Here is a 25,221-nt window from a genome sequence, read left to right as displayed (position 1 = left end):
ACTTAAACCACCTCCTTAATTTTCTAATAAAAGTTTTGGGAAACTTAACTGGAAATATGACTTTTAGAGAGCTGCATAATCACACTAACAGGAGAAATTTCTATTAGTCTAACTTGAAAAAGGGGAAAAAATCCATGGATTCAACTTTAATTTTGAGGCTCTGTTTTTAAATAAAACACTTGTTAATGACTTAATTGTTAAATGTTGAACCTAATGTTTCTTTGGTATCTGTAAACATTTGGCTGTACACATATATTTCTACGCTACCAGTGTTAGAATTCACTCAGATCAGTGCTCATAAATTCTACTAGGATTTTCTTGAGGAAGACTTTCCTTGTATAGAGTCAGCTGTCACTTTTTCTGAAAAGACTGAACAAGAGATCAAAGTAGCAGCCATGAAACTCGCACCACAGGGTTGTGACAAACGGGGTGGAAACTCGCACCACAGGGGTTGTGACAAACGGGAGTGGACCAGCTGCTACAAGCAGCTCACCGAGGCACTGTGTATTTTATAAATATCTTTTAATTGCAGTATTTGATTTCAAGAATATAATGCAGTTCCTCAAATATCACACTAGTCAACAGCTGATTAACATTTAAAAGCACTAAGTTTTATGTCATTTAAACACAAAACTTGTAACTGAGTCCTCCCATATCAACTTATATTTTCAAAGAATTATTAGGTCCCACTACCTAATAAAGATAACACAAAAAGAGAGTCATGCTATTTTCATTTAGTTCAAACTACAAAAGTACATCAAAAAATCTTTGTCCAAGAAAACTTTAGGAAGATAAACAATGTCATATGATTCTAAAACATCAGCTACTCTTTTGAAGACTACACCAGACTTACATCAATTATCATAACCATTATAGCTTTCATTAATTCCAAACTTACGTCAATATTTAAATAATTATAGAAAATTACTTCAGGTATTTTACCAAAGTACAGTTTCTAATTATCATCAAAAACTTTTAAAGCAAACTTTTGCTATTTCATATTTTGAAGATTTGTGGAACGAAGCCATTACATACATTAGCTACATAAATTCTGATGAAGCAGAAATGATTAAATTATTAGACTACGGTAACAAAAACATGGCCCTGGATCAATACTATCAGACATTATTAAAAGCCTCAAACATTAGGTTTATTTTGTTTCAATTGCTATATAGTTACCTTTAATTAATCTTTAAAGTTTATGAATAATAAAACAAAACAATCACAAAATACTTGAATATTTTAAAATGCTTAATTAGAAGGGTACTAGCAATTTTCTGTTGATCTGTTTTGCTGTTGTCTTAATAAGTTCAAACAAAACAAAACTATACCTGGCTAAATCACCAATGACTTTACAAATATTGCAGAGGATAAAGTTGTATTGTTCTTTAAAACAAACATTTAAACGGATGTGAAAGCAAGCCAACGTAAAGTGTGATCTTAAGTTGACAAAGACTAGGGAATTTTACCTAGTTAGTAGTACAAAAACACTAATATGCTATAGAATTCAGTAAGAGTAATCAGCGCATCCATTTGTAAGAAAATCCTCCTCCCTGGGGCACCTGGGTGGCTCAGTTGGTTGAGCTGTCCGACTCTTGGTTTCAGTTCAGGTCACGATCTCATGGAGACTGAGCCCTGGTGTTGGCCCCAAAGTCAGCCGGGAGTCCACTTGAGACTCTCCCCCCCCCTGCCCCCCCCATACGCTTGGACGCTTGCATGTTCTCTCACTTTCACAAATAAATAAATCTTTAAAAGAAAAAAGGAAAAAGAAAATCCTCCTCCCTTTATTCCATATGAAGATATAACAATCTGTATGGTTGTTTATAGCACAGGGTAATAGGTTGATTCTAGGTATAGGAGAATATTCACATTTTTAATACATATACATGAATGTGTGTGTGTATATTTATTTGCTTTACCTATCTCTGCTGCTATTATTCACCATTAATTATTTTTTCTCCATTTCTAGCATTACAAGACTTTCCTCCAGGACAGAATGCAATGATTATTTTTAAATTAAGAATACAGAATCTGGGTTGCCTGGGTGGCTCAGTTGGTTAAGCACCTGCCTTTGGCTCAGGTCATGATCTCAGGGTCCTGGAATCGAGTCCCAGGTCAGGCTCTCTGCTCAGTGGGGAGTCTGCTTGTCCAGCTCCCTCTGCCTCTCCCCACCACTTGTGCTCTCTCTCTTTCTCTCTCTCAAATAAATAACATCTTAAAAAAAAAAAAAGACATAATCTAAGAAAAATTATTTAGGTGTTAGAGAAAATTATTCAGTTAGAAGCACTTCATTAGGTGGACTTTCTGTAGAGAATATATTGAGAGTCAGGTTACTAGGAATTGATTTATTCAGATAGGGCTGAATCTTAAAAAACAAATCTTGGTTTTATACTGACTCGCTATTCATAGTATTGCTTAATGTTATCAGTGTCAGAAATAAAGGATGACCTGATTTAGAAAATTATGTTTGATGGCTAGAATACACCAGAACATGAGTTGAAATTTTCTTCCTAATTACTTAAGATTATTTAAACACACCTTCATGTTTCCTTTTCGAAACAGAGAAATTGCTTTTCCTTATAAGCCCTCTTGCTAGCATTTTAAAAAAATTAGGTAATAATTAGCAAGGGTCAAAGAAAACAATGCTATACTAAGAATGCTTCAGAAGTAATTCTCAAATTTTTTTTTGGCTACTTCCAATTTCTCCACAGAAATTAATAACTGCTCAGAACATATAGCTTTAATAGGCAAAAAAGTTTTTCAGTTACCTTCAAGCTTGTCCAGTGTATGGAAAGTAGGAAACAATACACCCAGTATCAGTACATAGAGTTTGAATCCATTTACATTAAAGATATACATACACCCAGAAGAAAACCTGGAAAGAGATACATTGGTTCCTCTAGGTGGATGCGATTACAGATAATTTTCTTTTTATTATTCTATTTTCAAAAATAAGTATGAACTACTTTTGTAATTAAGAAACTTCCAGGGAAAAAAACCACTGTACCTTACATGATTCTCAATTATTTTAAGATAAAAGAAGAGAAACACAAAACACCTAAGAGATGTCCTAAATTACAAGCAAATGTATGTGTTTTACACATTACATGAAAATACCTTCTATTTGCATTCTATAGATGGTCCTCTCTTACATGGATCTTGTGTGAAATGTAGAAACTACACAACAGAAAAACAAATGTAACAAACTTTAAGAATCAAACACATTTTAGCTAAGGTTTTATCCTGTTGTAGCATGAACATTTATAAACCAATTTCCTAAAACAAAAAAGTGAGAGAAGAAAACTGGGTATTTTTATTCTAAAATTACACATTTTTAGTTATAACAAACAGCTTTGTATTATTCAATTACTTCCTTGATGTATGTCCAAAGATGCCACATCCCTGCATTAATTTGTAAGAATCAATGCCTACTGCCTGCCAGGCTTTGTGCTTGGTACTGGAGATGTGACAGAGAACACAGTCTCTGGCCTCGTGAAGTTACCAATCTAGCGGGGAAGACAGATAACAATTAGAAAACACTGATGTATCAGTAGTGTTAGGAGAACGGGGTTAAAATGAGGGTGTGCAGCAGATACCTCTAACAGTTTTAAGAGGTGTTTAAACTATATTTAAGCTGAGACCTGAATGGTAAGAAAATGATAAACGAGAACATGGGGAAGAACGTTCAGGCAAATAAAACATTTGCAAAGAATGTTTGCAGCATTTGCACTTTTCCCAGAAACTAAAACAAGTTCATTCTAGCTGAAGGACTGGAAGAGAGGAGGAGGTGTGGTCAACAGACTGTAAATCATACTGTTTACTCTAAGAGGCCTTAAGGAGTAAAATTTGTGCTTTATAGACTATTTGGGGGCAGCCTGTGTGGAGGATAGCATATAGAGATGCAGGACCAATGTCAGCAAGAGCAGCCGGGGGGCTGCTGGAATAGTGCAGACTAAGTTAATGGCAGGAGGTGGAGAGATACAGAAAGAGGAGAGAAATTGAGGGGGTTGCACCAACAGGATTTGATGAGTGATTTGGACATGATTCAAAGTTCTGCAGCTTGATAATTGCTGATATTAGGGCTATTCAGTGAGAATGGAAACCCAGGACCTAGCCAGAATACCTTGTGTCCCTGGGGGGTGGGAGTGAGGAGTGAGTAGGGTTAGTGGAGGGGAGTGGAAGTGGAGAATGAGGTCAATTCTGGATATACTGAATTTAGTATGTCTACAAGACATCCCAATGGAAGTTCCCAGTAGGCAATTGCATATATAACTTATGAGCTAAGAGATTTAGGGCAAAATATATATTTCAGAATGATAAACATACAGTTCAATGTTTTCACGACCTTTAAACAAGTCCATGTTTGATCCACCAAAAAATGGCCTCCCGTCCACCCCCAAATGGGAACAATTAATGTTGATAGTAAAGGAAGCCATGAGAATAAACGATATTTTTCAGGGAACTGGTAGAGTGGGAAGAGACCTTAAAACAAAACCTTGAACAACGACATCTACGGGACAGGCAGAGAAGCCTTCAAAAGGAGACTGAAAAGCGAGTTGATTGTCCCCTTTACTGATTTCTAATCTATTCTAAGTAGAGGAACAGGAACCTGGGTGGCTAAGGGGAAAGACAGGCCTCTTCTAAACCTTTTCCAAGTTTTAGAATCTGCCTAAAAGTATCAACCTTCATTTTTCCTATTGTTGAGGCTAAACTACGTTGTACCGAAAGGAGCTGGGAGTGGACTGCAAGGCAAGTGAGGGGTGAATTAGGTGCTCGTTCACCTATTTAATTTTATACAAAGGGCTAATGAAGTTTTTTTTCTTTCTCTTACTTTCTTTTTAAATCAAAGTAGAAAAGTAAATGAATGCTAAAACTCTGCTCCTGACTTCTGGAAGGTGAGGTCTAATTCTAATCCAGGCTCCATGTTGCAGGTGTGGCTGATAAATGCAACACAGTTAATTCTAGAAGCAAGTAATTCTGGCAATTCAGTGTATATTAGGACTCCTATGACAACTCTTTCTTACCCTAGAAAATACTTGGATCAACTCTTCTCGGCTTTGGTGTAAATTCATAATGCACAACAGTCTTGGCCAGGTCCAGGACATTAAAAAAAAAAAAAAAATCCTGGTTTAAATCCAAATGGAAACACAGAATACTGTAAAGGATAAGAATCAATACTAGTTCAAATACTTGGATGTCCATCACCAGCAAAATGGACAAATACATGAGGGTATATTTCCACAACAGAGTATCACTCTGGAAGCAAATGAACTAGAGCCATATGTATAGACAGATATGAATCTTAAAAATATATTATTAAGCAAAATCCAGCAAGTTAGAGAAGGATGTGTAGTGTGACCCGATTTACATAAAAATTGTAAAACCCATAGGGGCATGACAAAGGCTGTATTTAGAACTGGAGGAGGGAAATAATGGGACAGGGGAAGGTACACACGGGATTTCAGTTGCATCTGTGATGCTTTATTTAAGGTGGGTCATATTTGTTATATTATAAACGATACTTTTACATTTTTTCTTTTGACCTTTATTACTTTTTTGAGGTATACCTTGTATAATAAATGGCGTATATGTGAAAAAAAATTCAATACTAGTTCAAATGTATTTGGGGGCTGAATCCTCATCTAGACTCCTGACATCTCTTACTTGAAAACTGTAGCTCAGATAATAGTAATTGTTTATCAAAGCAATAATATATAAAAGCTTTGCTATAAAAATTACTGGTAGCTCTGGGGCTGCCCTTTCATAGAACTGGTACACAGTCACTGTCTTTTTTGTGTTTTATGATTACAGTCTGTAAGAGAAAATATTGTGGTGTATAATACTATGTTTTATTTGTACTTAATTTTTACTGATGCTTGATCTTAGCAGATGCTATTAAGTCAATGATCTGACCCAGAGAATACTATACTGACTACAATATTTTAAATATTATTTTAAGTACAGCACTGGAAAATACACTTGTTATACTGGGTATATAATATGCAGTATTTGTTTTTATTGTTATACTTGATGCTGTTGCTGAATCAAGCAAGCTATCTTACAAATTAGGAGCACAGAGTGTTTACAGATGATATTTTTATTCTATATTCTTGTTACAGAATAAACAAGGAGCGGGAATAGTTGGTCACAAAGTTTTATGACAATTTTCATAGTCAGAATTAGAAATTAAGGGAGAATGACTAGGAGTAAATAAATACCTACCAACAAATGTCCAGAGATATTATTTCCATTTTAAGTAATCCAGAAAATAAAAGTTTGTATTGAAAGATGAGTAGTGCGTCCAACTGGATCACTCCAGTTAAGTCAGTTGCTTATGATTTTTTTTCTTCTTTAAATCAACGAAGGCCAACTGATATTACCATCTTGCTCTTAAATAGGAAGAAAGATAACTGGGAATGACTGCTAAAATATTAACTTAAAATTTGCTTTTTCAAGCTCCTTGATTAATTTAAGTGACTATTTAAATATGATTCCTATTATCAGCATTTAATAGCTAATAATCATTTCACAAATCTTCCATTAATGTTGTTAATTACATCAACAACTTGCCAAATACAGAAATGTTCGAAGTTGGCCTACTTCAAAGGCCAGAAATGTCTCTCTGAATCTACACGACTATTTTTTAAGATTACGGCATAACACGTATCAAGAATGTTCAAGGGCATTGAGATTTAATTTCTCAGTAGGCCTTAGAGTTTAGTGCTGATATTAATGATTCCCCAAAGTGGATACAGGATTTATATCCAAATCCTCACATCTCAGGATTCAAGTAAATTATCTGTGTCAATTACTTCTGAAATTACTGCCAAAAGATTAATTTTAAAACCCATCTGGTAATGCTTGTTTCCTTTTAATCCTTATTCTGATCATGACCACTGGTTACAAAATCCATTCACTTTATCTCCAGTAGAAGCAAATTACTTGATTATAACCCTCCATCACCTCAATAAATTTCCTGTCCCTAGACCTGCAAAGTCAGCACAGTCCAGTGCAGAGTCCCTAAGAAGGTAGAAGAGGTAAAAAGGCATAGAGACATCGGGTAGCCCCTCTGTTCTGTGCACTGCTTAGCAGCACAATAACAAATGAGCATGACAGGCAGCAAGTGTCCTAATCTGGGTCAATACAACAGCCAAATACTTGTAAACACTTTCTTTGGCTCCTTCTGGAGATCAAATCAACACTGTTCTGATTAAATAGCATGAGAGGGGCTTAATAGCAACCAAAATGTTCAACAACATTTACTTATCTAACATCTTTTATCCAAAAATCATACTAAAAATAATACTAATCGTAACTCAGTAACTGAGAAAGGTAGGTACTCATGTAAACTGCAAAGGCCAAGAACGGAAATTAGGAGTTGTGTGATACTGAACAGTACATGGGAGCTAAAGACTCTGCCGCCTTACACAGCACCGAGTACACTCTCCTTCAACAAACCCAAACTTAGACACAAGAACTCGGTGTTAACAGGATTTTTACCTTTTCTTGCTATGTTTTATTTGTATTTGTATCTAATTTTTACTGAAATTTATTGAAATTTGATTCTTAAAAGATACTATCTAGAAATGGTCTTACCCAGAGAAAATTATAGTGACACACTATTTTAGATATTACATTATGTTTAATTTAAATATTAGATTAAAAGTCCATAGTATCACATATATCAATTATTTAAGTTGTCTTTCCATTTGAAATGAAAGGTTTATGCTAAGCTATACGCATCATCTTCCTTGTGACTAAGAGCTGAATTGCGAGATACATACCCACGAGAAGTTGCAATCTGTAGCCACGAATAATTCTGTGTATGTGTACAAAGTTAATGAACTTATAAAAGCACTGAACTCCTATCCTTAGCCTCATTAGCACCATGCTCCAACTGAGTTAACTGGTTCAAAGTGTTAGATAAGACAGTGATAACTAAAGGAATAGGAACAAAGAAAGGTTCTATTTCATCATCTTAAGGTTTCACAGAGATGACGCAGGTTTACGATTCAATTTCCCACCTCCTGAAAAACAACTTCTTAAATAACTCAACTCTCAAATCACAGAGATGCAGTAATCTTAAATTATTTTAAAGACTTAAGAAACCAATTATTAAAACTGATGTTCACTGTGAGGAATACATAGCTATATGAAAATACAGCTACACAAAAAATAGAGCTCAGTGAAAGATAACATTTTTAAAGCAAGAAAGTTGCTTGGAACTGAGGGCTTCAGAGGGGAGGGGGGTGGGGGACTGGGACAGACCGGTGATGGGTAGTAAGGAGGGCACGTATTGCATGGTGCACTGGGTGTTATACGCAACTAATGAATCATCGAACTTTACATCAGAAACCAGGGATGTACTGTATGGTGACTAACATAATAAAAAAAATTAAAATAAAAAATTTAAAAAAAGTTGCTTGGGATTCACATCAGTAGTGGCTAACTGGATAAATGCTAAAGATTTACATTCAAGTGCTTGTAGGATTACTGCAGAGAAATTCAATTACTAAAAATCTTTACTCAGAGTGATGCCTCTCAGACTTATAAAGATGAGATGATACATAAACCACCAATAGTGGTAATTAAATCCCAATCACCTTCAAGATAAGATATGCAGCTGTTCAGAAGTGGGTTCACTGACACTAAAAATGGTATAAAAAAAAAAAAGACCTCATACAGTCTGCTGGCATTTCATACCAACCATTGGAGGAGGTAGTGAAGTGTTGGAATTTAGAATACCAGGTCAGCACTAACTGTAAACATTTCTAAAGCACTGTATGTAATTCTTTAAAACATTAGTAGTGAAAAAGGATTAGAACTGATATAAAAGCAGAATTTAAAAAAGCAAAAAATAGAAATATTTAGTGAATTTACTCAAATGAAGAAAGCTTAAATGATACAGAACTGAAAATATTAGGAATCTATACACAATAAAAAGTGAATATAAATTAGCTAATTCCATGGACATCTCTAGTTAAGCATTCATACAAATACATATTCACCTTTTTCTTTTATATAGGAATAACACATACATACATGACACAATGATTCTGGCAAAAAAAAATCAGAGATACTAAAAATATTCTCAAGTTTTAAAAATGGTATGGAGTAAGTTTTAACAACATTCTACATGAGTGGAAACCCCTGATTTAATTCCATGATTTTATCATGCCAGAAGCATGGTTGGTTTTAATTTTTTTAAACAGGTATTGGTATCATACACATTGGCTTATCAATAATTAAGGCATTTGTATACACAGTATCTCAGTGTGGACAAACTTTTAGTATTGATTATTTGCTATGACATTTTAAACTTGCAAAGTCTTTTCAAAATAAGAAAATAGCTGCACACATTTAAGTGTTTTCTTATAAAACACAATCTTCAAAAAAGTCACGATGATTGGTCTTTGTGATTCCTACTAATAAGTCCTGTCTTCTTTTTGACATAGTATAAATTATATTCTTATGCAGGATTGCTTTAAGACCCAGTAGTTCTTAAACAATGTTACCAAATAACCATATAAATCCCAAGTGCAGCAAAGACGAAGAATCTTCAGAGTGCACTTTCACCTCATTGAAGCTGAAGCTGCTCCTTTTGGATATTTTTCCACTTCAATGTGAAGTAGATTGTCAGGGTTTCGTTAGTGGTTTCATATGTGGCTTTTTAAAGAAAAAAAAAAAAAAGGGTTTTGATTTCTTCCACAGTTCACAGTTCTCAGATGAGAGACTTTTTTTTTTTTATGGAAATCTTAGTCTGGGGACGTTCTGAATAATCAAATGCTCTTTAGCAGATGAAGTCTGTCAATGCAACTGTAATAAATAAGCATCTACATCCTTAGAAAACAAAACAAAAACACTTCATTAGCTGGTACAGGAAATACACATATGCATACCCCACTTTCTTCTCCCTTCTTGTCACTTGGTGTGCTTTAGCTTCCTTCTGTGACCTTCCGAGGGTAAAACATGTGTCCTACTGAACGGTTCTAGCTGCACGTTGTTGAGCATAGCGTCCAGCATACAGTACACGCGCGACAAATGTCTGTTAGGTGCTGAGTGAATGTCCTGGCTCTGTAATCAAACAACTCTGCTTTTATAGCTAAGCAAGGTCATTAAAACCATTCCCAGCAATCCCTTCAGTGCATATACACTCTAGGCCGGCCTGATGGCAGCCTTTCTGATTTCTACCCTTGAAAAATTACAACTGAAGGCTTAATACTGTAAAGGAGGTTTTATCACAATTTAAGGAACTTCACAGAACTTTTTAAATCACTCAATATTGTCTTCAATAATAAATACAGTATCTAAGGTCATAATCACAATAAAGCCTCTCTCTTTGTAAGAAATTGTAATTGAAAGCAAATTTCTAAGGAGACAGTATTTTTTCAGTACTACTAACAAGAATGCAAGGTGCCTCCAGAACAAGGTGACATATAATACACGCTCTCGATCAATTTTTTATCAACTTTTACTTCATTTCCCCCCGTTACTGAAAGAACAAACTAAAACAACAAAAAACTGGAAATTGGTATTTGTTTATGAGATTTTCATCATTAAGAATTCTACAGAGTAAAATTATACCCAGTGGTCACACACTTGTTTGATCCATCATTTTGCTTCTTTTCTTGAAGGTATCCAAGGAGAATTTCACAACTAAGTCCATAACATAATACCTCTTACTTAGGATACTGTATTTTTTAAACTAAAGAATGCTTGTATATTTCTGAGTAATGCCCATTTATGATAGCAGTATGCCCAGTAAAAGGGTGCAAATATTTCTTAATAGTGATTTTTTTCCTCCTGCAATTATATTTTAACTACCAATGATTTCTGGAGTTTAAATATTAAAATCCAAATTAGCAATGCACCTTTTCCCTTAAGAGATAAGAAAATAAAGAACAATGTCAAATTCACACTGTGATTTGAAAATTTACTTTCGCAAAAGCATGACATTAGAAAAAGCCAAGTAAAAAATAATACCCTGAAACCATTTGATTACATTCTTCACCCCTTGCTTCCTGAGTGTCACTGTTTTTCGGATGCCTTCCTAACCTGGGTTCTTAACCCTTTCTCTAATTGGAGTTAGTTCATTAAATTCCCTCTAGCACATCATTTCCACAGCTGCATCTGAAACACATTCAATGGCTAATTCCTGTGTTTCTTGCCAAAGTCATATTCATATTGAGAGGACCTTAAGCATATATAAATACGAAACTGACTTTAGGCCTTATTAGAATAGTACTGTATTGGATATTTGAAAGACTTCATTTATAAATGCATAATACTAATATATTATTTCTAATATTTAATTAAGTTTAAATAGAGATTTTAAGCTTAAGTTTTTAAGCTTCAGTGTAGATTACCTTGGCTATATTACCAGTATATCCTGGAACCAAAGTAAGATGGTTTTCCTGTTCCCATAAGCCACTTAATTGTTGTTTTAAAATCTGAATATTTCTATGAGAAAAGAAGAAAGAACGCAAATATAAGAATATGGACTTAGTAAATACACTTAACACAGTTTTTAAATTTTTTAAGTATTTATCAGGAGAAATTGTACCACTGGAAATCAAGCAACTCTTTAAAATAATACTTGCCAACTATGGAAGTTAAAGATTACTTATTTGTTAAAGCAGGAAAGAAAACTAGGCATTTGGAGCATTTGGACAACCTGGTCTTAGCTATGAAGTAGGAAATTTTTGAGAGCCTAGAGAGAAAATCTTTAGGAAGACTTGGGAGATATTTTTTTGCAGCTTCATGATAATCTGGTTCATCTGGTAGAATACTCACACATTTTTACATCAAGGTAATATTCAAATTATGATGATTATAGTACAGTTTTTAGAGTTATAACCATCCACATTGGATTTTCAGGTTAATGTCTAGGTAATCAAAAGACCTATAGGATGCAGGATGCTTCCATCCCTATGCCTCAATATTTAACCCACCAAAAGCCATCTCTTTTCTTTCTCCCTTATTCATTATAAGAGGTCTGAGGGTTAAATCACTATTGTGCTTTTTCCTTCTAAAATGAAGTGTAAGGTTCTGCCAGGGAGGGGGCAGTTACTGGGCTCTGGAATTCAACTTCCATGTGTAATTTCACATGTGAACACTATTCCAATTTAATATTTCTCTGAAAATGAAGAAAATACATTATTATTTAATGATGATCATGGAATAGAATTATCACCTAGTTTAATCAAACTGCTTTTCTGAAAAAAATTTTTATTAGACTGAGTTTATTTTTAAAGATATACTCACCCATCATTTATAATTTCTGTTGTGGATGATAGTTCTGACCACCACCTTTTTATGACTGCTTGAAGCCAGTTTAAACCAACTATTATATATCTGAAATGACATTTTGTTACAGAATTCAAGTGTTTTCACTCAACAAGCCTTTACAAAAAAAGATACATACTCTGCCCCCACCTCAAAAAGCACATACACACACTGATCTTTCCCCTTTAAAAATTTTATTTCACTACTTTCAAAAGCTATATTTTATGTAAGTTGTTTATAGATGCTTTTGTAATTATTCTTTAATCATTTCGTATTCTTTTCTTAATTGGGCTACAAGCTCCTTGAAAACAGAAACCATGCATGTCTCATGGAACTCAGTCTACCACTACGCACTCACAAGAAACAAAACCAAGGATGTTGAAAGAGAAAAATGAATTGAGAGTCACATTAGCACTTACTCTTCAAATTTGCTTTTAAGTAGGGACTTTACTAGAGGCAACAAATCTACACAGCAGCCAAGTGAGATGTACTGTTTTTCTTCCTGTAAACTAAAATAAATACAAAGTTGTAAAAATATGAACAGTCATTTGTCCTCCTTCAAACTTACTTTTTTTCTGAAACATATTCTTTTTTTTACCTATTGGTGAGCACAGGAAGGCAATCCACAACAACTCCAAGGTCTTCTATCCTGTGGGTACAAAACGGTTTGGAGAGCTGATTTTCTTATTTATAACCTTCACACTGCTTTTGAGAAATTTACTCATTCAGCAAATAATCTGAGTCTCTAGGATGAGCCAGGTGCTGGGGATGCAACACTAAACAGGAGATAGCACTTGTATTTCAGAGTGTGTGTGGGGGGATGGGGTGTGGAAGGAGGCAGACAGATAACAAGCAAAATATATACAGCAAGTTGATGGTAGCAAGTGGTACGGAAAAAATAAAATAGGAGAGACAGGGAGTGAAGAAATATGTATTTTTAAATAAGGTGGAAAGGGAAGGCCTCATTAAGATAATATTGGAGAAGTGGGGTGTCTGGTTGGCTCAGATGGTTAAGCACCCAACTTTTGATTTTGGCTCAGGTCATGATTTCAGGAATGTGAGATCTAGCCCCATGTGGGGCTCTGAGCACAAAGCCTGCTCAAAAAATCTCTCTCTACCTCTCTGCCCACCTGTTACCACCCCCACCTTTCCCCCCCATCCCACGCTCCCCGCCTGCCCCCACTCTGGGGTGGGGGGGGGGCGGAGATAATGTTTGAGAAGAGTCTTGAATATACTGAGGAAAGCCATGCTTAAAATTTTGACTCAAAGGGGATTTTTAAAAGGTTACTTTCCCCATACTGGTATCTCCTAGTTTTATACATAAGAATCTTAAAGAAGGTAATAGCTTTGTTCAATATGATGAAACAGATGATTTTCTGTATTTTGGTTACTCTTAGACTGGTGATAAATGTAATTTAAACTATATTGTTGCTACTGAAGCTAAAGTCAAGAAGTTTACAATTTTAGCCAGTATAACATAAAAAAGAAGAGGCAAATCAAGATAAAACATGGAAATTACTTTAATTGAATAAAAGCATAAAAGGCCACACTTACCTCACCAAATAAGCTACAAGTTCACTTATACTTCTCTTTCTCCAGAATGTTAAAGCTACATTCAATCTTAAATTCCTGCTGAACAAAACCTGTGCCATTGTTTCATGGTCCTGAGAAACCTGAAAGGCAGTAATCTAATTTGTTAAAAAGCACACTGAAGAAGCGCCTGGGTGGCTCAGTCAGCCATTAAGCGTCTGCCTTCGGCTCAGGGCGTGATCCCGGAGTCCTGGGATCGAGCCCCGCATCGGGCTCCCTGTTCTGCTGGGAACCTGCTTCTCCCTCTCCCACTCCCCCTGCTTGTGTTCCCTCTCTCGCTGGCTGCCTCTCTGTCAAATAAATAAATAAAATCTTAAAAAAAAAAAAAAGCACACTGAAACATGACATGAAACCATTTTTTTCCAATTAAATTATTCTGGTAGACATATTTTAAAATTATGCAGAGGTGACTCCTTTCACTGACCCCACAAAAGGAATGTTGCAGTTGAACATAGTAAACAAATGATCTGAATAAATTTAGACTTGTTTCTTTTTTATCAATACTTTTTATTTGCTACCATTTTCTTTTTAAATCTCAATAATTTGTAAAATAAATTATTTTTAACTCACCTACAAATTTAGGATTTAATTTATTATGTGGATTAAAGGAAAAGGTAAATATATGCAGGCTTGTCATTATCAACTGAATAACACGAGAAAGGAATCAAAAAATTCAGTTCCATAACCAGTATTTAAATTCATTCACTCATTTTTTTTAATAAAGGGAATATGTTCCTATTGAAACACTTCCCAGAAGTAATTACAGTTAATAGACTGGCATATATCTTTCCAAACCATTTTCTAGACATACAAATTAGATAGATATAAAATTAAAATATTAATATCTGTATTTTTGAAAACCTTGTTTTTCACTTATATATTATAAGGATTTTAATGTCAAAACATAGATCAACCTCATTTTCAAAAAACAATTATATTGTCTCCAGTTGTTATATACCATAATTTATTTAGATTGATTCTGATTTTTCCCTATTAAAACTACGCATCAGTGGAGATCCTTATGTATGCAAATATGTACACTTGTACAAATATTTCGGTAAGATTAATTTTAGAACCACTAGAACAACTAGATCCATTTTTTTAAACAACAGATTAAGATATAATTCACATACCATAAAACTTAACCACTTAAAATGTACAATTTGGTAGTTTTTAGTATATCTGTGGATTGTACAACCATCACCACAATCAATTTTAAAATCAGTATTTTCATCATCCCTAAGAGAAACCCTAAACTCCATTCTCCTTTCTTTCCAGCCCCTGGCAACCATTAATCTATTTTTTGCCTCTGTGACTTTACCTAGTCTAGGCAGTTCATATAAATTGAATTATACAATATGTGGCCTTTTTTATGTGGCTTCTTTCACACAGCATAATGTTTTCAAGGTTTATACATAGTGTAGCATATACTGGTACTTAACTCCTTTATAATGGTCAAATGATATTCCACCGTATGAATATATGACATTTTATTTATCCATACATCGGGTGAAGGACATTTGGAATGTTTCCACTTTGGGCTATTATGAACGTTATGAACATCTGTTTGTAAGTGTTTGTGTGGACATATATTTACAATTCTCTTGGGTATACACCTAGGCATAAAACTGTTGGGTCAAAAGGTTATTTGTATTTGAACTTGGACAAAATAATGTTACCACGTTTAGATTAAGGTTTTAGAGCAGGCACTAGTGAGTCAGTAAAAAAGGTTTGAAATAAGGAAAGATCAGAGGTTCCTGGGTGGCACAGTTGGTTAAACAACCAACTCTTGGTTTTGGCTCAGGTTTGATCTCAGGGTTGTGAGATCAAACCCTGCATTGGGCTCTGTGCTCAACTCAGTTTGCTTAACTCTCTCTCCCTCTGCCCCTCCCCACTGCATGCACGAATGCGCACGAATGCGCACGCACGCGCGCGCGCGCTCTCTCTCAAAATAAATAAATCTTAAAAAAAATAACAAAAGATCAATAAACTTATTAAGTGTCATGTTAAGGAAGGTTTGTGCAAAGTACTCAAAATGAGAGCAAATTAAAAGGGGGACCTTGAAAAAAGGACTCACCACGGCACTAATTCAAATGCACAACGGAAGCTTTCTTTTCTTTTTTTTTTTTAAAGGTATTTGCACTCAGAATGTTCATTCCCTCAATTCAACTGATGAACCAACCTAGGTCCAAATCTAGGCCAGATTTCTGGGTTATATAGTCATATATTCTTTTCCTTCAGAGTATGTAGTTTCTTTGACTATGTGACTGGTGTTGGCCCCATCACTTCTATAACTGCATGAAAGCAGGAGCACTGTCTGTTTCTCCTCTGTTGATGTAACTCCTCAGAGTCTGCAGAATGCATGCACAGCTGGGAGCCTTCAAAGGTTATTTGTGAATGAATTAGCATGACAGCGATTCTCTTTAATACTAAGTTTGGTTACCATCCTATTCTCCAGGGTCCATGATAATTCACTATTAAGTCAAATTCTCCCTTTTTTTTTTTTTTAAAGATTTTATTTATTTACTTGAGAGAGTATGAGCACAGGCATAAACACATGGAGAGACAGAAGGGGAGGGAGGGGGAAAAGGGAAAGAATCCCAAGCAGACTCCACCCTGAGCACAGAGCCCTACACAGAACTCATCTTAGGACCCTGAGATCATGACCTGAGTGGAAACAAAGAGTCAGAGGCTTAAGCGACTGAGCCACCCAGTGCCCCCCTGCTTCCTTTCTTCTCACAGATACTACGTGCACTTTCTTCACTTCTCCTGGAATTACTTTCTATTACTCCAGGATCTTATTTTTACAAATAGGAAGATATTCACTGGCAAATACAATCTTTTTTTGCATCATTTCATTATGGTTTTTACTTTTTAAACATTTAAATTTCCACCTTTCTTTCATCTTATTTACTTGTAATTATTACCCTAAACGTGATGCACATTTTCATTCACCTACACACTTACGACCATTTTAATTAAAAAAAACTTTTTTCTGGGGTGCCCGGGTGGCTCAGTTGATTGAGTGTTGGACTCTTGCTTTCCGCTCAGGTCATGATCTCAGTTTGTGCCATGGAGCCCTGTGTGGGGCTCCACACTCAGCCGGGAGTCCACTTAAGATTCTCTCTCCCTCTCTCTTTGCCCTTCCCCCAACTCGTGCATGTGCACTCTCTCTCAATAAATAAATCCTTAAAAAAATATTTTAGTTTGCATGCCACAGAAAATATTTTTCAAGCTGTCATGCCAGATAGAAATAATACTAAGTGTACTAAATCATAGTAAAAGAAATTGTTATGTATCCATCAAAAAATTGTAGAATTATTTAATTACGTGGAAAAATCCAAATTTATTAAACATAAAAATCAAGTAATCAAGCAACACGTACAATATGAAGAAAAAAGATATATCAAAAATTTAATACTGTTATTTCCAAATGTTGAGATTATGAATAATTTTTTCCTTTGGGTTCATTTTTTACAACATACACAAAAAACATGTTATTAATAATTATTAAACTTTACCTAACTATTCCTTCAAATGACCTTTTTTTTTTTTTTTTAAAGATTTTATTTATTTATCTGACAGAGACAGCCAGCGAGAGAGGGAACACAGGCAGGGGGAGTGGGAGAGGAAGAAGCAGGCTCCTAGCGGAGGAGCCTGATGTGGGGCTCGGTCCCATAACGCCGGGATCACGCCCTGAGCCGAAGGCAGACGCTTAACAACTGTGCCACCCAGGCACCCCTCAAATGACCATTTTTAAAAAAAAACTTTTTTTGAGGTGTTATATCATAAAACTCTCCCATTGAAAGTATATAATATGATTTTTAATAAATTTACAGAATTATACAACCATCATTACAATCCAGTTTTAGAATATTTCTATTACCGCCCTCCCCCACCTCCCCACCCCCAAATTCCCTTGAGCCTGTTCAAACAACCAATTTTACCTGAGCTAGAATAGTAGCAAACCTCTGCAGGTTTGCCTGAACAAAGCCTTCAATGGCAATTCTGATAGCCAAGCAAAACGTTTGTTCCTGGATAACTGGCTTTGGTTGTCTATTTTTTAGGCAAGATGTCTTCTTCTCCTTTCCTTTAAATCTCTGCTGGCCAACTTGCCATTTTGAATATTTATAGCAGCTTGTCAACCATTGCATTCCATCTCAGATATCACTAACTTAGTGAAATGGAGTAACTACTGATTCAAATTTGGTTAATCTAGAAAACTGTCTCAGGGAGTTAGAATCACTCAAAGAGTCTGAATTCAACAGGCAGAATATGACAAAGAAAAAAGCGAATAGTATAATAGGAATAAAGTTAAGCTCATTTAAATGACTTACCTCAGAAAAAAACCCACTATATTTTGATGATGGGCTTTCTGTCTGTGAAGAACCAGAATCACTGGAGTTAACCAAATATGTTCGACTATCATGGCGTAATTTTTCAGGCAGGTGACCTGCACAAGCCAGTTCATTTTCTTTATTTGCCATGTCACAGCCCCCACTTCTAGGGGACTGTTTTTTTCTGTAAGAAGGATTTGGAAAAGGATGATACACTTTCTTTCTGCGATAGATCACCTTATGTAGTTTATCTGGGCTTTTCACAGCTTGTCCAACTGTTCTGTAAGAAGAATTGATTTGCTTAATAAGTGAAAAAGAACTACATGAAAACCTTCACAACTTTTTAAGAAGAAAGATTTAATAGGTCACATTTTGTAATCACAAATCACAAAATTAGAAGTAAACAGAATTTTAAAAACCTTAACTCTTAAATCAAAAAGGAAAATAAAAGGGAAAAAATTCCAAACCATCTGAAAAGCAATGAAAAGGATGATACTTCATACCAAATGAAACTGAAGAAGCATAACTAGATATTTATATTTGAGTTGGGCGAATTTGAATATGCATATATATTTTAAAGATTTTTTTAATTTATTCATTTGAGAGAGACAGAGGAAGCGAAAGCAAGAGCAGGGGGAGAGTTTGAGGAAGAAGGAGAAGCAGGCTCCCCACTGAGCAGGGTGCCCAGTCCAGAGCTTGATCCCAGGATCCTGGGATCATGCCTGAGCCGAAGACAGATGCTTAAAAGACTGAGTCACCAGGCGCCCTAAGAATACTTACTTTGATTAAACTTAAGTATATTTAATTTGTTTAAGTAAGATAAAACACAATAGAGCAAATCTCACAGTTTTATATGGTGAGTCTCAAACATTTTGGCCTCAGGATACCTTGCAACTCTTAAAAATTATTGAGGTTTGAAAAGAATTTTTTTATGTGGGCAGTATCTACTGATATTTACTGTATCAGACACTGAAACTGAGAAAACTTACTGATTCGTTTAAGAAATAATAAGCTTATTACATATTAACAGAATATTTTACCAAAAAAATCCCCAAACTAACCCATTTTCCAAAACGAAATATAGTGGTAAGAATGGCACTGTTCTTTACATTTGTGCAAAATCTCTAATATTTAGTTAAAACAGCTAGATTCTCATATCTGTTTCTGCATTCAATCTACCATGGTATCAAATATCATGTAGCCCCTGGAAAATTCTATTTGTAAGAGTGAAAATGAAGAAGGTGAATTAATGTTATTGTTACGAATATAGTCTTGACCTCATAAACTAACTAATTGGGGTTCCAGGGACCCCCATTGTCCTCAGAAGCATTTTGAGAACCAGTAGTTTAGTAGAAAGTGCTTTCAGGGTTCAAAAGATCTGGGAATGAATTCCACTTTTACCACTTTCTGGCTGTATGACCCTGAACAAATCACAAATCGTTAGTTTTTCTCATCAACTGGTAGGGGCAATGATACCTTTCTAGTAGGACTGTTGTAAGGATTAGAGATAATACTGATGTGTCTTCCACAGTGACTGGCACAAAAGAGCTACCTGACAATAAGTTACTTATTATAATAAAAGAGAAGACTTTTTTTTCCCTTCTTTTTCATTCTTACCTAGCTTTCAATATTTCTGTTTCCCACAAACTTTAAAGAAGCTCTTACCTATTTATGTAAGCAGCCAACTGTTTTGGAGATTTCTTAACCTGAAAAAGAAAAGTAGATAGTTAACAGCATATTTAAGTTCTTCTGTGAAGCTGTGTAAATTCTGCAATTGATATCAACAAATCTGAAATTCCACAGTTAAGGTTTTCAGATTAAATCTGCAGTTTCAGTCTGTAGTTACAACAACACTGTGTGTAGGTATATTTGACAGAGCAACATATCTATTTCCCTATTTTCCATGCCACTAGTCATATATTTTACTTACATGGTACTTAATAAGTGCGTTGACTTTTAATATTGTTTAAAGGAAATTATATCAGCATGAATGAGCCCTGCAATGGTGGAAAAAAAAGCACCTCCGAGACTCCTCTTTAGAATCAAACTGTAATATTCACATGATATCATATCAAAACAGCATACTGTCCATAAAGTTTTTAGAGCTTTTGGAATATAAACAGTTTTCAATATTTCATTAATTCCACTTAATTCTGGGAGATTAAGCAAATTATCATCTTCCTATTGTTTAAATGATTTAACCAAAACTATCCACAGACTTATCAGTTTAAACAATCTGTGATGTACTGAATGACCATGTCTCCTCAAAATTCATGTTGAAATCCTAATGCCCAAAATGAATGATATTAGAAGGTGGGGACTCTGGGAGGTGATTAGGTCATGAGGGTGGTACCCTCATGAATGGGATTACTGCCCTTATAAAAGAGACCCCAGGGAGCTCTTTTGCCCCTTCTACCATGTGAGGACACAGCAGAGAAGATAGCCAACTATGAGCCAGGAAAGAGGCTCTAACCAGACACCAAACTGGCCAGTGCCTTTATCTCGCTCAGGCTTCTGCCCAGCCTCCAGAACTGTGGGAAATAAATTTCCGTTGTTTAGAAGTCACCCAGTCTACGATAGTAGCAAGAAAAGATTAAGATACTGTCTTACCCACTACCTAGAACCATGCACTTACCTCCTTCATGTTCTTATTAGTAAAATTAGAGATCCTTTTTCTAGGAAGATCAGTGGAATGATCCTCAATGTTATTACAAAAGGCTCGTTTTTTAACATTGTGGGCTTCAGATGCCATAATCTCTTAAATACCTAAACAATAAAACAAAAATAATGGAAAATAAAAAAAGCAAAAGAGCCTGATCATTAACAGACATATAAAAATACAACACTATGTAAAAGAGGTTTATGAGTAAAGCAGAGGACACAGTTCTAATTTATACACTTTTTAAAACCTTAAACAGAGGAAACACAAGGCAGGGCATTCCAGGAAATTAAATTAGACTCCTATTTGAAGCCAGTTAACAATAATATGGCATATATTTTTTGCCAATGCAACATGTCAATGTCCCCATTTTCTATATCACTAGCCATATATTAAATTTAAATTTACAGGTTATGAAATCAGGTCTATACAGTAAGTATCAATGACATCCAAATGTATAGAAGCCTAGTTTTTGAATCAAATCACTGGGTCAAATACAACTACAAGCAGCAGAGGAACAAAACTCAAACTATATATTATCTGACTTGTTTTATGCCTAACCCTTAAATTTTTCTTTTTTTTTTTTTTAAAGATTTTATTTATTTATTTGACAGAGAGACAGTCAGTGAGAGAGAGAACACAAGCAGGGGGAGTGGGAGAGGAAGAAGCAGGCTCCTAGCGGAGAAGCCTAATGTGGGACTTGATCCCAGAACGCTGGGATCACGCCCTGAGCAGAAGGCAGACGCTTAACGACTGCGCCACCCAGGCGCCCCAGCAATTATATTTTTAAGAAGCTCCACAGCATTTCTGATGCACACTCTTAGAAGAAAATCCGCTTTAGAGAATTTTCCAAAAATATGCACAAACACATGAAAATTTGCAAATAATTTCAGGGTATTCTAAGATTTCCTGCCATTAATCCATGGACATCCCTTCCCGCTGCACCCCCAGATTAAAAAATCTTTAGGAAGAGACTTTTTTAAAAAATAAATAATTACAGTAATACAATAAACACTGCAACAGAGGGGCAGTCATGTGAGTCAGCAAAGCTTCACTGAGCAGAGACTTAAAGGACAAATAGCACATTGAAAAAATAGCATGTGCAGAACTGAAAGGCATGAAGCAACATGGTTTGTTTGGCAATCTCTTAAGAAGATGCATGTGACTGGAGCTTAGGCTGGAGGTGCGTTGTAGCAGAGAAAAAATGAGGCTGGAAAGATAGAAGCTGGATCATAAAGGATTGTTTGCACAAGGTAAGCTTTTCTTTTTTAAAGAAAGGGGGACTTTTATTATTAAAGATAATGGACTAAACATAAGCAATTACTCCTACTCTTCCCTGAAGCCCCATTACAATGATAGTAAAAGGTTTTTAAAGGCATAAAATCCATAAGGACAAAGAAGAAAAGATGAGCTGATGGCAGTAACATTTTGGAAACTGAAGAGCGTGATAAATGACAGCAGATCTGAGAAAGCCAAATCTTAAATCGGCAATGAGGAAAGGTAAAAAGCAGAATCCCCAAAAGGTTCAGGACTTTGCGACCTTGAGGACCTCAAGAAGTGGGGATAAATGCAGGCTTAAGAATAAGTAAGGAGAATGAGGGCACCTGGGGGCTCAGTCGGTTAAGTGGCTGGGATCAAGCCCACATCACGCTCTCTATCCAGCAGGGAGTCTACTTCTCCCTCTGCCTCTCCCTCTCCCCCCACCCTTGTTCATGCGTGTGCACTCTCTCTCTCAAATAAATAAATCTTTAAAAAAAAAAAAAAGAATGAGAAAGACTGAACGTCCATTTAAGACACAATTAGTCCCTAGATCCCTTTCCCCATTCCAATAAAAGTTTTATAGTATGGAAAATTTTAAAAAGAGTCCTTGGGATAGGAAACACCAGGCACAAATGAAGGAGAGGAGTATATTCTAACAGGGGATCAAGTGAAAGTTGAGATCTAAACTTCTTTCTACCATTTGCCTCATGGAAGCTTGCGGCCAGCCTTGTACACTCCAGGAAGAGTATAGAAGATCCTCCTTTGGGAACTCTGATCAGTCCCAGAGGAAAACACACATACATTCACTCTCTCTCTCTCTCTCTCTCTCTCACACACACACACACACACACACACACACACCTAAAAATATTGACATCAGTGATGGTCAAAGCCTCCAAAGAACTGCTTTCCATCTTGATTATGGTGGTAGTTACCTGTCAAACTAATGTAACTATGCACAAAAACGGGTGAATTTTTATCATATGTAAATTATATCTCAATAAACTTGACTTTCAGAAATCCTTGAGAGATAAGAACAAATTGTATATATGAAACACAAATGAGACAAACACACACACACACACACACAAAGCAACAAAGATTTGGAAATTAAAAATAGGATATAATAAGAGAGCAAAAAAAAAAAAAAATCAGTAGAAAGCTGGAAGAGAAACTTGAGGGTATCTCCTGAAATACAGAAGAAAAAAAAATAGGTAAGATTGGCTTAGAGGAACCAATATCCAAATAAATGGAATTTCAAATGAGTACAGAGAAAACAAAGAAGAAATCAAAGAAATAACTGCAAACTGTACAGGACTGAAGGACATGAATTTCCACACTGAAAAAAGGACAATGAGGGTGGACACCTGGATAGCTCAGGTCATGATCCCAGGGTTCTGAGATCCAGCCTCACATCAGGCTCCTTGCTCACGGGGAGCCTGCTTCTCCCTCTCCTCCCTGCTCTTTCTCTCTCTCTTGTTAGCTCTCTTTCTCTCAAATAAATAAACAAAATCTTAAAAAAAAAAATTTGAAAGGGCACAATGAGGGTCAGCATTGTGGATGAAAATAGACCGACAAGGCACATAATTGTCAGATTTCAGAACCAGAGAATCTGAAAACATATGAAACAAACAAACAATATCTCCTCCCAATGACTGATGGAACAAATAGACAAATTCAACAAGGCTATAAGACAATACCATCAACCAACAGGATAAAATCAACAGTGATAGAAAACTGCAACCAACAACAGAACACGGACGTGCCATGATAGTGATGCAAGTTAAAACCACAATGACGTACTATTTCACAACCACTAGAATGACTATAATAAAAATGACATATAGTAACAAATGCTGAGAAGGATGTGGAGAAACTGGAACCCTCATACATTACCGTACAGATGTAAAATGGCATAGTGACTCTGGAAAACAGTTTGGCAGTTTCTTGAAATGTTAAATATGGATTTACCATATGACCCAGAAATTCCACCCCCACATATTTACTCATGAGAAATGAAAGTTCATGTAGACACAAAGACTTGTATGCAAATGGTGATAAAAACATTTTCCAGAAGAGCCAAAAAGTAGAAACAACCCCAATGTCTATCAGTTGGTGAATGGAAAAACAAAATGTGATATATCTGCTGGGAATACTACTCAACAACAAAAATGAACAAAATATTAATACATGCAACCATACGTATGGACATCACACTAGGTGAAAGAAGCCAAACACAAAAGACAAGATATTATGTTATTTCAGTTATACGAAATGTCCATGAAAGTAAAGAGCATAGAGGGGCTCCTGGGTGGCTTAGTTGGTTAAGCCTCTGACTTCAGCTCAGGTCATGATCTTGGGGTCCTGGGATTGACCCCAAGTCAGGCTCTCCATTCAGGGAATCTGCTTGTCTCTCTCCCTCTGCCCCTTCCCCTGCTCTCTCTCTCAAATAAATAAATAAAATCTTAAAAAGAAAAAAAAGTTGGGGCGCCTGGGTGGCATAGCGGTTAAGCGTCTGCCTTCAGCTCAGGGCGTGATCCCGGCGTTGTGGGATCGAGCCCCACATCAGGCTCCTCTGCTATGAGTCTGCTTCTTTCTCTCCCACTCCCCCTGCTTGTGTTCCCTCTCTCGCTGGCTGTCTCTATCTCTGTCAAATAAATAAATAAAATCTTTAAAAAAAAAAAAAAAAGTAAAGAGCATAGAGACCTAGGGCTGAGGTGGGAGTGAGAATAATTCCAAATGGACACAAGGCTTCTCTGGGGGTGATGGTGGTGATGGAATGTTCTAAAATTAGATTGTGGTTGATGATTGTACAATTCTGTATATTTTTAAAATCAGTAAACTGTACATTTAAAAAAAGTGAATTTTATGGTATGTAAATTATACTTCAATAAAGCTTTAAAAAAGTAAATTATCAAAATTGTAATTGGTAAAGTCTCATTACAAAGGATTTTTACACTACAAACTCCAATTTGCTTTATTTCTTATACATCTGGTAGCACCCTTCTTAGGCAGTAAGATAATCCTTTCCCCTCCAGAGCATCTGACAGTGGTACTAAAATAGTTTAAAGCAACTGTTGAAGCCTGTAG

At 35.7% G+C, this 25,221-nt stretch overlaps 1 protein-coding gene across 2 annotated transcripts in view; it reads right to left on the bottom strand.

Moving 5' to 3' along the window:
* Window positions 1–6,081: 6,081 nt before the first annotated feature.
* KATNBL1 (katanin regulatory subunit B1 like 1) overlaps window positions 6,082–25,221 on the bottom strand; it is a 40,950-nt gene continuing 21,810 nt past the window's right edge. Inside the window, exons 2-10 of one of the 2 annotated variants that reach the window (XM_026480086.4) lie at window positions 20,848–20,978; window positions 19,878–19,918; window positions 18,213–18,492; window positions 13,840–13,958; window positions 12,884–12,934; window positions 12,705–12,794; window positions 12,265–12,354; window positions 11,367–11,460; window positions 6,082–9,840 (exon numbers count right to left, since the gene is read on the bottom strand). In XM_026480086.4, coding sequence (XP_026335871.2) covers window positions 9,808–9,840; window positions 11,367–11,460; window positions 12,265–12,354; window positions 12,705–12,794; window positions 12,884–12,934; window positions 13,840–13,958; window positions 18,213–18,492; window positions 19,878–19,918; window positions 20,848–20,964 — 915 coding nt within the window. In that variant the 5' untranslated portion in view covers window positions 20,965–20,978 and the 3' untranslated portion in view covers window positions 6,082–9,807. The remainder of the gene's footprint in view (window positions 9,841–11,366; window positions 11,461–12,264; window positions 12,355–12,704; window positions 12,795–12,883; window positions 12,935–13,839; window positions 13,959–18,212; window positions 18,493–19,877; window positions 19,919–20,847; window positions 20,979–25,221) is intronic. The other variant, XM_057306134.1, reaches the window with a different exon arrangement.

This window comes from Ursus arctos, unplaced genomic scaffold (genome assembly GCF_023065955.2).
Source record: "Ursus arctos isolate Adak ecotype North America unplaced genomic scaffold, UrsArc2.0 scaffold_36, whole genome shotgun sequence".
Lineage (NCBI taxonomy): Eukaryota > Metazoa > Chordata > Mammalia > Carnivora > Ursidae > Ursus > Ursus arctos.
The sequence above is the reverse complement of the archived record's forward strand: the minus strand, read 5'-3'. Positions and strand labels throughout refer to the sequence as shown.